The 17,677-nt window shown below is 24.6% G+C and overlaps 1 protein-coding gene across 2 annotated transcripts; it reads left to right on the top strand.

Moving 5' to 3' along the window:
- Positions 1–234: 234 nt before the first annotated feature.
- Positions 235–17,230, top strand: Bma-nhr-6 (the record flags this gene model as incomplete). Of its 2 annotated transcripts, XM_043077454.1 has the most annotated exons (11): positions 235–249; positions 10,282–10,496; positions 13,798–13,934; positions 14,033–14,150; positions 14,363–14,504; positions 14,781–14,910; positions 15,225–15,382; positions 15,521–15,684; positions 16,089–16,273; positions 16,470–16,603; positions 17,066–17,230. In XM_043077454.1, 11 exons carry the CDS (start codon positions 235–237, stop codon positions 17,228–17,230), a joined length of 1,563 nt encoding a protein of 520 aa, XP_042933388.1. The 2 variants fall into 2 exon arrangements, with proteins under 2 accessions (XP_042933388.1, XP_042933389.1); XM_043077455.1 differs by lacking the exon at positions 235–249 and having other exon boundaries at positions 10,327–10,496.
- Between the last annotated feature and the right edge of the window lie 447 nt (positions 17,231–17,677).

Genomic DNA, 17,677 nt, shown 5'->3' with positions numbered 1-17,677 from the left:
GTTATAAGTAAAATGAAAGGGAAAAATGAGTTTAAATACATTCAATTTTATTACTTTTTCATTGATTTAACGTTAGTTATCTTTATTTTATGATATTTTACAAAAAAATTTTTCCTGAAATATAATTTAGAGGTGGTGGAATGCAAGACAGTAGCGATAATTAGTAGTAAGCATCAACAATCATTTAAACAATTTCTGGACGGAAAACATTTGGATCTTAAAAGGCTAACAAGTATGTTCGATATATCAGTAAGTAATTATTAAATTAAATAACCGTAAATTGCTGATTACTGATTATTTCGACATTTCAAAATTGAGAGTTGTTATGATCATATCGATCTGTATGAATTCGCATTATTACTTTTTTGTCAACAATGATTATATGATAGCTTAAGTTTATAATTAGACAGCTGATGTGATGATTTTTCCTCAGGGAATTCGAGAGTAGTCGTATCCGATGGGTAGCTTGTCATCAATGTGTGAAATCGTATATCAGATATTCAATAACTTATGATATTCTGATATGATGTGTTGGTGACAATCAAATGACAATAGTGGCATTTTTGAGAAATTTTATAGAAATACATATTTCATTTTTTTTTTTCTAATTTTTTTACAAATAATCTTGTGAATTCCGATTTTTGATATTCTCTCATATTTTTATTGCTTTTGAATTTAATTTATTTTCTTGTTTTTTTTTCCATATCCGATACTTAATTAATCTATAGTGATAAGGTTACTACTAGTGATAAAATTGTTGGAAATTGTTTAAGTGATAAAATTATTGAACTACTGCTGATAAAAAATTGTGATTATTAGTGATAAGATTATTAAATGATTGTTCATAAATTAATTGCAAGACTCATATACTTTCTTTTCTGCAAAAATTCCAACTATGATTTGCTGCAATAATTCAGTTATTTCTTTTGCACTGATAAGCAAAAAAAAACTTTGATCACAAAGACTAAAAAAGTTATTTTATCTGCTATCAAAATTGATAAAAAAGATAAAAATTTACAGCCTGCGTTATTGCATATTTTCATTTAATTAAGTTCCAAGAAGTTATACCATGGATCGATATTGATTATAACTTTTCTACTAATTAATTAACTGAAAGGAAATCACTGTTTAATAATTAGCAATTGCAAGACAATTTCCATTTCGAACTTATCAAAAAACTTGTATCATCCTACATTTATTATCATATATGAGTCTTGCAATTGATTACTGATAAGCGATGATAAATTATATCACTGAAAACTTCTAAACAATAATATTATCTATTTTCTAACAAAAGTTAACAATTTAAATAATTAATTAAGACAGTAAAATGATGTGATGCTCTGAAGTATTTGCACTTCTTCCATTAATATCGGTTATGGATAAATTTTTTAATATACTTAAATAAGTAATGACAAAATAATTTTCTCAATAATTTACACTAACGTTTACTTTAATTTAAAAATAATCAAAAATAATTACAGTACTATTCATTTTTAGTTTTATTATATTTGCAAATTTCATAGGCAAATTTTTGGACTTATCAATTTACCACAATTCTAAATATTTGTTGAAATTTTTTTTCAAGAAAATATTTTAGTCTCATTTTAATTTTTAATTAATTAAAACTTTAAATAAAATAATGCATAAAGTAACATCTGCTATTAAAAAAAAGGCCACATTTTTCTCTTTTCTTTTTAATCAAAAATTTTTTTAAGATAAATTACAATCACTTACCTGTCTCTACCCGATCAATGATTCTGATTTTCATTTTATCTTGAAAAAAGAAAATTTATAATTTAAACTATTTAGTTCTTAATGATTGTGTAGATTTGTTGTACAGAGAGAGAGAGAGAGAGAGGGAGGGAGATGCAAGGGCAAGTTTAGTCCCTCAAATACTAACTAACAGATGTAACCAACAAAAACAAAAAAAAAATAGCATATCGTTTATTCATATTCATTAGTCATTAATGCGCAATAAAAAATGGGTAAGAGAAAGTTTTTGAAGGTGTGAAGCTAAATGGATATAATAGTTACCCTAAATCAACAATCCTATCTTACCCTAAATGATAGGTTAGTTTTGGTTAGAGATAGACGAAGAATAAGTTTGTTACGATGAGTGATAAACCTTTCACCTATATCATTTATTGTTCATAGGTGAGCAATTAGTCATTCCGATAGGTTTTTCATATAAGAAAAAAATAAATAAAAAACAAACAAACAAACAAATATACATATTATTTAGGGATACTTGATTCAAATATATGCGCCACGCGTCTTTTTTTTTTCTTATTCTAAGCCTTTAATCAAAATAATAAAAGAATTTTTTTTTTTTAATTTTTCATTAATAATTTTAATTTTTATATTATTTCATCTTTTCATATCATATAAAAAGTTTAAATATTAACTATATTATTAACTTTAAACAATTACATTACCCATTTTTAAAATAAAAATCATTTCAGTATAATATTACATGAACTTATATTTTAATTTTATGAAATTTATCAATTTTATAATAAAATGCTAATATTAAAGTGAATTTATTAGATTGATATAAAAATTAAATAAAATTATAAGACTAAAAAGTAGATGTTTAATATTAATATAATAATAAATTTGTATTCTTTTTAAAAAATTATTATTAATATTAAAACTTTGGTCTTTTTTTTTTATTTTACATCATAAAAATGTAAAAATAATCGTTTATAGATGCATTTTTTTCTAGCAAAAATATATATTTTTTGATGCTAACAAAAGTAATCTGTAAATTACATTGTAGTTTAATTAAATAATACAATTAGTACTGCGAGAATCTGTAATGTTAATAATTTGCAGCATTCTACTTAAGATATATCGATAAGAAGAAAATATTATTTTACATGCATAACAATTAGTTCCGTCTCTCTTCTACCTTTAATAATAGTTTTTTCTCTTTTTTTTTTTTTAATTAAAACATTTTGATGTCAATAGATTATCGTTTATTTGATGAAATATTGCTTTAATAGTTGAATAATTTTTAATTTTAACTAAAAACAAAAACAAAAAAAATTATTTGTATATTTAATTGATCACAAAATCAAGCACAATAAAAAGTGAATTGTAAGATGATAATGAGATAATTAATCTATTCAGTTGATATTATATAAATTTCCATTGAAATGAAATAGCAAGAATGTTTAAGAGTAATTTTATCATTGTTGTTACATTAACAATAGAAATAATTGTATAAGACATTTGCGCTTCATGGACTCTTCACATATAAGAAATCAGATTTTAAGCTTATTTAAGTATCACTAAAATATTTGACTCAAAACAAAGTAAAATCCTCTTTTTTTTTTCTTTCTTTCTTTAGACAAAATTTGAATTATGCCACTGTCATCATTGTGATAAAAATGGATCATTTAAAATAAGCGCAGTAAGTAGTATTTGGTACTGTAGTGTGAATAATTTATAGAGATTAAAGTATTACTATAATTTAGGTCAATCATCAATTTCAATATTTTTAGATGAGAAAATAACACATAAATCTAATAGGAGAGAATGAATTACTTCAATAATTTAATATTTAAATTTAGTGACAAATAATTTTATTAATCTACAGGCGGCTAAGAGCTTAAAAAAGCTGTTGTTATTGTTTAGATTTCCAATGAATAATTTCCATATAAAACATTCCATTTAAATCAAATTATTTTTAAAATTTTTTTAAAAACAAGAAAAATGCTTATTTCAGGATTAAACACTATTTTTTTAAGTGTATTGTAAAGTAAACATAAATTCAAATTTCACATCTTGAGCTGATTAAAAGATTTTTCAAAATAAATTTTTACTAATCAATCTGTTGCTATGAAGCTAGAAATGCAATTTTAAATTTAAATTTAATCTTTTTACATTTCAATCTTTTTTGTTCAAGACGACAAAAAAGCAAATTTTTTTCTTTTCGCACAACTTTTTTTCTTACCTATCAAACTTAATAACTACGAAATTATAAAATTTCAAAAAATTTTTAATAAACTAGAAAATGTCTTGACAAAATTTCCGCTTCTATACACAATGATTATTTCATTTTGCTTTAAATGCTCTTTTTTATCAATTTATATTATTAGAAACAGATGACATACATCAAGCGACAATTTCCAATCCATAAGATGCATTTCAATTATTGATTAATTTAGTGCAAGTGATAAGAGATTGATAATATTCCATTGATATTTGAAAAATGGAAATGAAAATATTTCATTCATTTGTTTATGATTAAAAAAGATCATTGAAAATATTTGTGGTATTCACAATTCATAAGAGCGCACTAATTAGTTCAATTAATTCTTTTCCTCTTTTTTTTTTTTTTTTTTTTAGCAAAAGATTATAAATTACTTTTATTTTTCATTCGAATACAATTTAAATATTTTGTCATCTGTAATGAAATATCTGTAATAAAAATAAAAATAAATGAATCAGAGATTTTGCTTCATTTCGCTGATTAAATTTTAAAAAAAAAATTCGACAATTTAATTATTATCTTTTGCTTTTTAATTTATTACTTTTTGTCCACATATATATATATTTTTTCAAGATTAAACGCGTAAATATTTCAACCACAAATTATAGAAATAATAAGAAATAGAGTTTATTGATTAATTTCTATTTTTATGAAATGATTAAGAATGAAAAATTATCAGAGCGATAGTTCAAAATTTCTCTGTAACTATATACCGATAGATCAATAATATTTGATCTAAAATTTATTCACATTGAATTTTATTTGAAACAAATTTTGAACATTAGCAACGATCAGCGATGATACCTTAATTGTTTTTGCTTTATGTAATTAAACAATTGCATCAAAATAGTAATTCAAAACTTTCGAAATGGTTGATTGTAGCTGAATTTTTCATTATTTATTTCATCTATGCTAACAATTTCTAATTTTAAACAGTACAAAAATGAACTTTTTGTGATTCAGAAAAAAAAAATTTTAATAATAAATAAAATTATTAAGTATGGCTGATAAAAAAAAAAATCATTTTCCTGATTTGTACATTTATGTAAATCATTTCATTGCTATACCAAGCAGAATTATTTTTTCCTGAAAATTCAGGATGTAATGCTTATTTAATTTTAATGTATCAGTTCAGTTTATCTTTTCCTTTTCTTTTCTTTCCGTTTTTTACTTGCAATCTTTTTAAATGAATTTGATTTTTAAGTAATATTCTTTCCATCGAAATTAAATTTTACTCTGTTTTAAGTGCTTGCACAAACTTGCAAATTTTTTTTTTTTTTTTTTTTTTTTTGCATGCAATAAATACAATTGTTGCAGTGAAATGTTACTTCTACATACCGTTTCCGTTTTTCAGTTAAAAGTAATTATTTCCAGTTATGGAGATGAAGCCTATTTTATTTATTTCAATTAGCTAAGCTAACGGAACTTTTTCTTAGACAGAATATCTTAAGCACTTTAAACTTCTGTATTTGTCCTCAATCTCTCTCTCTCTCTCTCTTTTTGCCTCCCTGTCCTTCGTTTAAATCAGTGAAAATTAGCCGAAAATAAAAATTTTACAAATTCTATATTCAATTTACAGGATAGCTTAATTTAATTGGAAAATTTTTAATTTAAATATGTTAGTAAATTAAATTTAGCTTTAGCTTCAAAAAAGACTGATTATGCTTTATCACTTCTATCAACTCAAAATTTTCTGTTATCAGTGCATAAATGTCATTTTTCATTCATCTTCAGAGCAAACTACCGGAAGATAACTGCTTTTCACCGGTTCAAATTCTGAGCTTTTTTTTTACAACGCAAAATTTTAAAATAATTTTTCTTTCCTTTTTTGATTTTTTGAAAATATTCTGTACATAAGTCATTTTGTCACATTTCTGCAAAATTTACTAGCACAGTTCTAATTAAGATAATTCATAAATTAGACCAAAATATCACTCTTCAAACTATTTACATTTAATTTTAATAGATTTTTTTTAAAAAGTTTCATTTATTATTTTAATTTATTAAAAACAAAAAAAAAAAAAAAAAAAAAACATTGAAAGTTTAAGAGTGGAATTCAAATATAATTATTTTCTTTCCACAAAGTGTTTAATTGCAAAGCTGATTTTTTGTTATTTGTCATTTGTAGATGAAATAACGATATTTATACAAAAAGTTTAGAAATACGTAGACTTTTTTTTCATTTTTTGTTTCAGTCGGTGATTTTTATCAAAACTCTTTGATCTGACAGAGAAGAGCAAAGTTTTTGACTTTTAAAGAAAAACAAAAAAAAAAAATTAATTACGAAGAAACAGTCAAAATACCTGTCATAACAGAGACTTGAAAGTTTTCTTTTTTTTTTCACATATAGAAATAATTAGACGTGTAATTCTCGTACGTAAAGTATTAATTCAACTCGTAGAACTTTATTTGAAATTATTTAAATCATAGTAAATTTTAATGGCATATTTTTGATTTCAATTATATGTTAGCATCTATCTATCTGTATTAAATTAAATGTGCTGATAAATGAGCCAACTGTTATGGAAATTTCTTTTTTCTTTTCATTTTATCATAGTTTGCTGATAAAATTAATTATTGATTATTTCGTTTGGTACATTTTATGAAATTCGCAAATTTTCATTTATTGTAACAAAATTATTTTTTAAAAAAATAAGAAAAAGTAGAGAAAAAAAAGAAACGAAGTAAATTATATTCATTTAAATATATTTTTAATTCAACAAAAAAAAAAAAAAAGAAAAATTAATTTCAACAATTAATATTTGAAAGAATTAATTAAAAGTTTAATTTTTTGTTTTCTTAGAATTAAGCTGATATTAAGAATATTTAGTAAGAAAGAAGAAAATTGAACATATATGGCAAAGTTTGTAATGAAACAGTGAGAAATGAGAATATTGAAAAGTGATATGAAATAGAAGGAAGGAAGGAAGGAAGAAAAGTGTGATGTGATGACTGAAGAGGAGAAGGAAACAATAATTTGTTAGCTTCTATTAATTGATGTTTTGAATGAAGAAGAGGGTGGCGCTGTTAGCATCGATGCTAATTGTGGTAGGAGGGGAAAAGCAGTTAGAGCAAAATGAATTAGTTATAAACACTATTCACACCTGTATTTTTGGTAAAATGTTCCAAAGAATGTCTGTAATGACCGGTTGGGTCATAGTATTGAAAAATTTTTTCATTTGTTTGTTTGTTTTTTCTCTCTCTCCCTTTCTCTCTCTCGCTCTCTCTCTCTCTTTTATCTTTAATTTAATTTTAAATTTACATATGAAAAATATGTTTAATTCTATTAAATTATTTTTATTTGACAAATTATAGATTATAAATGAAAAAGAAAGAAATGGTATGATAACTTGTAGTATTTGCAATTAAATTATATATTTTGTGAAATTATTGATGTAAAAATTAATATTAGATTTGATTTTATCAGAAATGTAATCATTTATTGACAAATATGCTAATAATTGCTCATAATCTTAAATTATTCTATAATTTTTTGCTCACTCACGTACGTGAATCTTTTTTAGGCTAAATAATTACAAAATACTTAAATGATTTTGTCAATTGATCAATGCATAATGAACTTTTTTTTTCTTAAGTTTTGTTAAGAAGCTTTAAACAACAATACAGTTTTTCTGATCAAAATGGAATTTCATAAACACATTAACGTTTGAATACGTTTGAAACATTTCACGTTTGAATCATTTCACGTTTGAATACATTCCACGTTTGAATACGTCTTTATGCACACGTAGTTTATATATGTGTTTAAATATTTTGAATGGAAAAATAGCATAAATCTGGGAAAAAATAACACAAATATTATTTGTTATCATTTTCATTAAGATTTAAAAGTTAATTTGTTTTACTCAAATTATTGTCACAAATTTATTGTCCTCTTTCTAATTCCTTCAAATTTTGCATGAATATCATCCTGCATATTTTATTATGCGCATGCAATATGCATGCATGCACTTTCTCAATGATAACTGATCTATGATAGCTATTTCTTGAACTATTCAGCTTGTTTCTAAATTGATTGTCACATCATTTTCATTTATTCTTTTCAATTCTCATCGTCACTTTTACTTCCTTTTTTTTTCCTTCTCATTTTATTATTTTTTTTTTTGCTTACCTTTACTGACTGATATATTAAAGTATAAATGAATAATCCTTCAGGATGTGTAACAGAAATTTCAATTTAATTTTTCTTTTTTTTTTAATGTTTATGCTTTTTATTATTTTATTTAGTCTGAATTTATCTGTAAACATATTTTAGTGTATAAATTAACATTTCAAATGATTAATATTTAATTTTAAAGCAAATTATAGCTGATATTAATCTGTTTTGTCATATTAAAAGTTATCAATTCAATTTAGACATTTTAAGTATTTGTTAGTTTATTATTATTATTTAATCCGTTTGTCTAAATTTCAAAAAAATAAGCTAAAGTAGTACACAAATTAAATATTTGAAATATTATATTTTTATTGATTTATTCACAATTTTATGTAAGATTATAGCAATGTTCAGGAAAATTTATACTTTAAAACTTTATAAATTTTAAATTGTTTAGATCTGTCATATTTTAGCTTTGCAGGAATTCACTAAACTCTTATTTCATTGCTTATCTTTCAAAGCTTCCAAGATTTGAATGAACAGAAATTTTTTAAAACACAAAATTTTCACATTTGCATAACTCATAGAAAAGAAATTAGTAAACATACTGCCATAATTGCTGCGCAAATGTCTCTGAAGTAAAACATTATGTCAGCTAGTTCGAAAATTTTTAAAGAAAAGGTAATTTACGATCGATAAGTTAGGTTAGTTTTTTTCTTTGGAAATTGATAATTTGTACAGCCAATTGACATTAGTATCGTATGATAGTTATGATCAACTGATTTTGATCATTCTAATCAATCGATATATGTGATCATTGATTAAATGTTCTTACATTCCAACAAAATCCACAGCTTTTTCTTTTTGTGGCCATTTCATCGATATATGTCCTAGGACAATAAGTTAGAGAAGAATATGGGACAAATAACAAGTGAATCTTGATTTGATTCAAACCTTTACTTAACTTTTACTCGTTTTGTTTTAAATTTTATTTTAAGAATTTTCAAGCAATTTATAGCTCATTGCTTGCAAAATAATTTTAGTCAAAACTGAAGTAAGAATTAACTTTTTGTCGTTCATTTGAAAAGTTAATCAATGCTCGAATACTAATGAGAAAAATTCTGTGTTGGCAAAATTATTTCTGCTCATTATGTTATTAAAAAATGAATATTTTTTTCTTTTTTTAAATCTTAATTATTTCATACTTTTATAATTTCTTGTGTTATTTTTGGTTAATATTTAAATAATTCTTAGTGGGTCAAATTTGAAAAAAGAAACAAAATAAATAACAAATGAAAGAATTCTCAGATCAGAAAAATAAAAGTGAAAAATTTGCTGATTTGTGACTATAAAGTATGTTTTTCAATTCGAGCTTATAATTATAACTTACGTAACAATGGTTGTTAATTGACATTATTATTTATTTTTTTTTCTCATCTAACTTTTTTTTTTTCAAGAAAAAGAGAATCATTAAGTATGCCTGATTAGCTAAGGTAATACATTCTCTCTTAGCAATTTTAAACATTTTAATATTGGCCTACCGAAAGAAATCAGTGTTTTCAGTTTTTTTGCTAGGTAAATTATTTATCATAATCATGAGAAATATTAATAAAAATCTAATAAATGAAACAAGCAGCAAAATTTTGAAATAGTGATTTCTGTAATTTCATTTACTCAAATGATAAATTCGAGTGTATTTAATAGTGATAACCTTTTTAATTAACCAATAGTTATTTACCTCAATAAGTTAGTTTTAATTTAACAGATTTTAACTTTAACATAATAAATAATAAGTTAGAAGTGTCACAAAATATATTTCTTCCTTGCGAAATGAGATTTTATTATTTTGCATGATTATTCTATTTCTATTAAATGACTGAAGCAACAACAGCTTGTCAGCGACCAAATTTTTAGCATCTTATTAGTAGTTAAATTTGAGCAACTCGGAGATTTTACCAATAAACAAATTTTTTGATGCTATTTTTGATATAGAAAAAAAAAAAAGAAAACTCTGACTTTAAAAAATGTAAAACAGAGGAATAGAAAAACATAAAACATAATAATTTCCAAAAAAAAAAAAAATGAATTAAATTCTAAATTTGGTACTAAATATTTCTCAAACGCAAAAATGTTTTTTTTTTTTTTTTTTTTTTATTTTTTTAAGGAGTGTTCAACGCCGAACATTTCACGTCTTAGCGGCGCATCCGCCATGGATCCAAAATATATTCCTGGCGTAAAAAGTGAGGGCATTCCGCTGCAGCCGCAACCGTCAACTAGTATCAGTACTTCAGCTGTTTCTACAGCCACTTATCGAGATTTCTTTGTACCATCCGCTGGTACTACCGCATATCAGCATCCAATGCACAGTTTCTTTTCAGGGTTCGCTTTTTTTCTTTTGTTAAATTAATTTAAGTACGGAATGAAAAAAAAAAAAATTGGCCTAAATATTATTTGTTAAAATTTTAAATGATTTTCTGTTTGCTAACTGAAAATTTTTCATTATAATCTGAATAGTTAATGAAATTTCTATGATATCTACAAGCATATTAGCATGTTTAATTAGTTTATAGACATTAATTTCAAATTATTATAAATTTGATTGTATACATTAATTGAACTGATAAATGTGATAATCAAAGTTTTCTTTTTTTGCTAATGCGAAATAAGGAAGTTCGACCCTCTTTTTCAGAATGTTAGCTAAAACTCTTAGAAATTTCTTTTTTCTTACAACCTAATATTTAGTTATGCAAATATTTACTTTGCAAAAGATTTTTGAGCTGAATGAGATTGCAAATACGACAAAACTTTATAAATTGTAATATTTTTGCTAATCAGTACTATCTGAAGAAGAAAGATAAAATTCTCGGCTAAGTCTCGATTAATTTGCTAAACAAGTAAAATTCTCGGTTTACATTAATTTGCTAAGCAATACTCTCTAGATGAAATATCTTCTTTAGGTTACCGAAATTTTTACTTCAGAAATTGAATGGTAGCAATTCCAACTTATGGAATTTCATCCATTTGGTCTATTGAGATGGTATCAATGATACATTTTGCAAGGAATATAATTGTTTAGAAAAATTGCAAAATTATTTAGAAGACATTTCAAAATTTTTATTATCGGTTAGCCAATGAAATATATATTTATAATTAAAAAAAGCCTCATTTAATTTTTTTCAAATACTAAATGATTGTGCACTGGCAAATGCTCAGATTTTTGTGGTCAACATGCTATCTATATTCATCTTTAAAGAACTTTCATCTTCTTTTAAAATTTTTCAAATTAAAATTGTAAGCTTAAACTAAACATTTCACTGATTACCAGCATTATTCATGAATATTTCCAAAAAAAAAAAAATCATTTAAATCGCTTAATTAGGAAAAAAATAGTTAAAATTAATATTAAAAAGTAACGAAAAATTAAGATATTAAAAGACAGCATTAAACTTTCAACGATGCGCAAATCTCAATTGCAAATTGCGCCAGTTTAATAATATCTATGCAACTGAAATATGCAACTAAATTTATAATTAAAAAAAAAAAAATCAAAAAAAAAATCATTTAAATCGCTTAATTAGGAAAAAAATAGTTAAAATTATAGATTATATTATAAATATTGAACGTTTATTTTTCATTTTCTCTGTTAGCTTATCAAACTATTAGAAATATTTATTTGAAGAGAAAAAGAATACGAAAATTAGTATGAATACAATTTATTGAAAAAGAGAATAAAATAGAACTGTGAATTGTTAGCCTCGATTGCATATTCATCTATTCTTATCATCAAATCTTCTCTTTAAGTCCCTTTTTCTTTCTCTTTCTCTTTCTCTTTTCAGGAAATATATTGGATTTGATTTCGCTTAGATTTTTCTAAAATTATTTCAGAAAAGTACTTTGATTTAGAAAATTTTCTATTGCTTTCTCTTCTCTAAATATTTTTATAAATTTCAAAGTTTTAAAATTTCTAGCTTAAACTTAAACTATACTTATCAAATTATCTAAAAAGTACAGTTTGAATTGTTTGCAACAATCAAATACTTTTTTAATTTTATTAAAGAAAGAAACAATACCATAACTGATTGTATTTATTTCAATTTTTTTTAACATTTTAAGGTTCAGTATAAATTCAAAACATCGTTAAATTAATCAGTTTATAAAATTGATTAATTTATATTACTTTTTTGGATTTATAAAAGAAACTTAATTGTTGTGTCATACAAGCGATAAAATAATGAGAAATGTTTTATTTTTTCCATTCAACAAGTGATTTTTTTCATTTTTTAGTATTCTAAATAATTAACAAATAATATAAAATTATGGTATATTTCTTTTTTCTATGATATTTTTAATAATTTCATGAAAAAAAAAGAAAAAATGGCAATGAAAAATTCCGTTTGAATAGTGAAATTTGAATAGTGAAAATCACTACCACTAATTACTTAAATAGATTAATAGATGAAATTTAACTGTTAAAAAATAAAATATAATAATGTAGTATTATTGAAATATTGCTGGTTAATTAAGATATGATAACATCAATAAAAGATATTTTGAGCTAAATAAATGAATGATCTGAGTGATATTTTCATGATAGTTTGATTGTCACATTAAAATAACTTGTTGGATTAAAAAAAATAAAAATAAAAATGAGAAAGAAAATTTAAAACTATAAGGTAGTGATGTAATGTTTCTAAATATTAAACTATACATCAACTAATTACTAATTATTCTAGCATTTATAATTAAAATTGATTTTATAAATATTTTCTGAAAGATGATGAATTAGGAAATATTCTTTATAATTTTTATTTTACCATTTCTGAATGTAATATTTAATTTTTCAAAAAAATAATAGTAAATAATAATTCTTTTATAACTTCAAATATATATAATAGTATAAAAGATCTTTTCAGTATAATTTCTAGTAAACTACTTTTTTTTAAAAAAAAAAAATTGAAAGAGATAAGTATTCTTAGCATTTTGATCAAAAATAAGCTTACTACTAAGCTATTAGTTTTTTACTTTTGAAAACAAAAAAAAAATTCAATGATCTAAAAGACTTAAAGATGATACATAGTGCAGATGGAAGTCAGTAATGAGAGAGAAGCTGAATGTGTGACCTCTTAGTGACCGAACTCTACCCTCTCCTGACCTCATATAACCTCTATTTTTATTAACAAAGCTAGTCGACAACTCCGCCATTGCATCGCAACTGTTCAGTAGCTTAGCTTACATTGCTATGCCATTCTCGATGACACACACACACAGACACAGACAGACACACACGCATACATTATGAGTGTACAAAGGTTTGCTTGTTGCATACGGTAGTCAGCATACATCATTTTCAACAGTTTCCACAATTTTGTGAAAATATCATTTGATCATACACTGATTGATAGGTATGATTTTTGAATAAAGAATGTGATCAATTAATCAATAAATCAATCAATCAATTAGTTAATTGCCATATTTCAATGTTTAATTTGAATGAAAGTAGAAATTATTCTATCAATTACACATATTAATTAGTTTTTGAGTTATTTGTAAAGAAAAACTAACAAATTTCTTATTTTCCATCTATTAATTCTTTCGTTCTTTTATATTTGTAAAAATTTTTACCTTCACTGCTATATTACTAATTTTATTGCATTAATTTCAAAGTTCAATTGAATTTTAGATTCGAATTTCCTCGACCATCAATAACTAGTCAACAACCGGAACTAATGCAATCATCATTTGCAACTCCGGGATTTCCTACACCATCTTTTGTTGATCCAACACATTCACAACCACCGCCAGCTCATCAACGAATTGGTTTGTTACTGCTTTAAAGATGTATTGTCTCATACAAGACTATTTTCATTTGAAATAAGAAAAAATAAATCAATCAAAAACATTTCATCAAATTACAGAGTCAAATTTCAATCAATTTTTAGACCATTCAACGACTGCATTTCAATTTCCATATGCTACTGTAGTGCCAACAGCGATAGCTTCCGAAAATCATCGAGTTAATCAGCAATCCTTAAGGTGTCTTCAAGTTCAAAGCTTATTTTATAAAATTAATTAATGTATAAATCGATACAAAAACTATAGAAATAATAATAAGATGGTAATGCATAATATTTAGAGTTCTATCATTGATTCCTGATCATTTCTGCCATCTTTTATTATTACAATCAATAATTACTATCCTCCTAAAATGAAATGCAAATTTTGAGTACTGTAAACGATATATTCAGAAATGGTCCATCGAGTTTGCAAGCTATTCCTGCTGTCAATGAATCATTATCATCCGATAAACTTTGCGCTGTTTGCAACGATCGTGCTGTATGTCAACATTATGGAGCTCGTACCTGTGAAGGATGTAAAGGGTTTTTCAAGGTATTTCGACAGATCAGCTAAGCAGAAATTGAGATCATATTTGGCGACTACTGTGGTATCATTATCCACTATAAGCTATGGGATGATCTGTAGTCTAATTAAATTGTTATGAGACTTAATCCTTCCACAATTGATAGCAGTAATTTATAATCATTAGATTAGAGTGGATAATATCTTTCAACAAATCATTGCAACATCAAACTAAGCTCCTTTTTTTTTTTTTTAATTTAATTAATTTGTAATTTTAACAATTGTAATTTACCTAAAGTTTTCTAGCGAACAGTTCAAAAAAAAGCACAATATGTATGTACAGGCAATAAAAATTGTACCATTGATAAACGATTTCGTAGTCGATGCCAATACTGTCGTTTTCAGAAATGCATTGCAGTTGGTATGGTTAAAGAAGGTAAATAAAATTATTATTTCTGTTAATTAAGTCAAATATCTGCATACAGTTATCAGTGTTATCATTTAAAATATTGAGGTATAATCAGATTTGATATAAAATATAATTTGATAAAAATTATTTAAACTTTAATTCTCTTGTTTTTTTTTTTTTTCTCAAATGACACTAGGAATTATAGTATTAGTGATAAATAGTGATAACAGTGAAGAATGTAGCAAAAGATTGATAAGCAATTTCATATCAGTTATATCTGAATTATTTTTCTCATCTTCAAATTATTGCAATCATTTTTTCATCTTTTTTTTTTCCTGCAGTGGTTCGATACGGTAGCTTATCGGGGCGACGAGGTCGTTTACCGTCAAAAACAAAAGTGCAACATTCAGACGACCCACCCAGTCCACCGCTACCACTGCTAACACTTATCAATAAAGCATATGTGGAATCGAAAACAATTCCTACACCAACGTTATATGTTTGTCTTTCACGTGGTCATATCGTATCGTTTAGTGAATTTTAATGATGAGTCATGCAATGAGTAATTTGTAAATCAATGAAATGAAATGCATTCTGAAATATTTCTTTACCAATTTCATTCAAATTATTATTTTAGAATGGTGGCACAGAGCAATTATTGTCCGCAATGGATGAAGAATTTCGTTTTATGCTACTTTTCGTGGAAAAAATACCAAATTCAACGGAGATCTCTCAAAATGATATTACTAAATTAATTGAATGCAATTTTTTTGCATTATTGGCACTAAAACTTTGCTATGGGTCATTTATTGTTAAATTGTTATCTTTTATCAAATTAATTTAATTGAATTTCTATTGTTTTCATTTAGCATTACCAAGAAGTTATAGATAATTGAATAAAATTTATAAGCGAAAAAAATAATAAAAATCTAATTTTTTAATAGAATGGAATAAAAAAAAAAAATGAAAAGAGAAAGAAGTAGGAAAAAAAACCATAAATAATTGTATACTTTTTAATAAGTGTTCAAATGATTTTTTAACTTCATTGCTCTCAATTCATAATTTTCCTCATCGATCTTTTTTCATTTATCATTTAACTACTATCTCTATCATATTTATTTATTATTTAAATAGCTTATCATATATGTTTCAAATTTCAGTAATATTTGGAAAATTTTTTTTTTTAAATTCTGTTAAAATTTCAGATGGACTGAAGGTAATAATAGCTTGCATATGGAACAAATTGAGGTGGATATAGCAGCAGTACCACAACCGTTGAAATTACTTTTTACTTTAATACAAGAAGAAGCAAAACGATTTCAACATCTAATACAATGGGATCCACCATCTTTTTCAGCTTTACTTGCTTTACAATTTCTCAATACAAAAGGTTAATAATCATTTTTACAACAATTATCAAATTAATAATTAATTTCCTATGCAAATGTTTTGTTTGAATAAAAAATACAATAACAATAAAACATTAAACTGATTGTTATTGGATGTGTACTTTATTAGTTATTCAAATTGGTCTTTTTATTTCATTATTAATTTGACTTTCATAGTTTCAAAGTTCAAAATTCTAGAATGTGGTGCTGAGTTACTTAGCTCAGATGCAGCGGTTGATAAATTACGTGGTACCATCACAAGTGCATTGAAAGATCACTGTTGCAATTCGTCACCACCACACACCAAAAAGCTACAAACAATTATTGCCCAAGTCAGCTTCTTCTCAATTATTCTCATAAAATATATTGAAAGGCGCAAATGTCGCACAGAAATCCATTTTTCATTTCTTTTCTAGAAATAAAGTTTAAATACCGAACAGAATGCATGCAATTGTTCACATTTGACAACTAAGCCTTTTTCTTTTCAGTTCACAAAAAAGTTAGTTTGGGTTCTTCTTGATGCTTTTCAAAATTTCATTACTTTGAATATCATTCAATGCATCTACTCAAGTTATTTGTCATAAATTCAATCCATATGCAAATTCATTCCATGTGTCCATACATTTCGCAGATTTAAATTGAGAACCATTGAAAGTTATTATTCAGATTTTTCAGGCATTAGCGAGTTTTATTCATTTTAACTAACCACAACAATTCAAAGTCAATTATTTTTGACTCTTTCGACTTACATTGCTACTTTATTTTCATTATTTCACTAATAATTAAATTTTTAGATCGAAATGTTCACCCGATTTCAACGAATTGGACAAGAAACTCTATCACTTGCTGTTTCATCTGGTGTACAATTACCGCCTTTAATGTCCGGTGCTGTACAAACCGCCCAACGATTTCCTGGTCCGTCAAAATTGGACTTCACGGAATTTTCATTCTGTCCTTAAATTTTTTTAAACTTCATTTACTTGTTTATAGCAATATTTCCTCAATATTTTCAATATTTTCTTCAACTCTTTTTTTTTTTGGCTTAAATTAAGCTAAGAATGAAAAAACAAGAAGATGACATTTGCTTTTCGATTACGAAAATTTAAACTGAGCTTTATCAGTGCCTTCCCTTTATGAATGACAATATCTTGTAATAACAATGATAAACTTTTTTTATCAATCTCTTTTTTATCACTTGTATGCCTTTCATAATGAAATTATTCAACATTATCTATGATGAATTTAACATTTCCCACTAATACATTTTTATGCCATAATATTTTCAAAAAATTAAAATCTTTGAAATTTTCACCAAAATATGTTAAAATGAAAGAAAAAAAAATGCTAAATTTCGTGTAAAATTGTTTGTGTAATAAAATAAATTTCAATTCAATTCAATTACATTT

Source organism: Brugia malayi (assembly GCF_000002995.4).
Source record: "Brugia malayi strain FR3 genome assembly, contig: Bm_v4_Chr1_scaffold_001, whole genome shotgun sequence".
NCBI lineage: Eukaryota > Metazoa > Nematoda > Chromadorea > Rhabditida > Onchocercidae > Brugia > Brugia malayi.
This window is presented reverse-complemented; position numbering and strand designations above follow the sequence as displayed.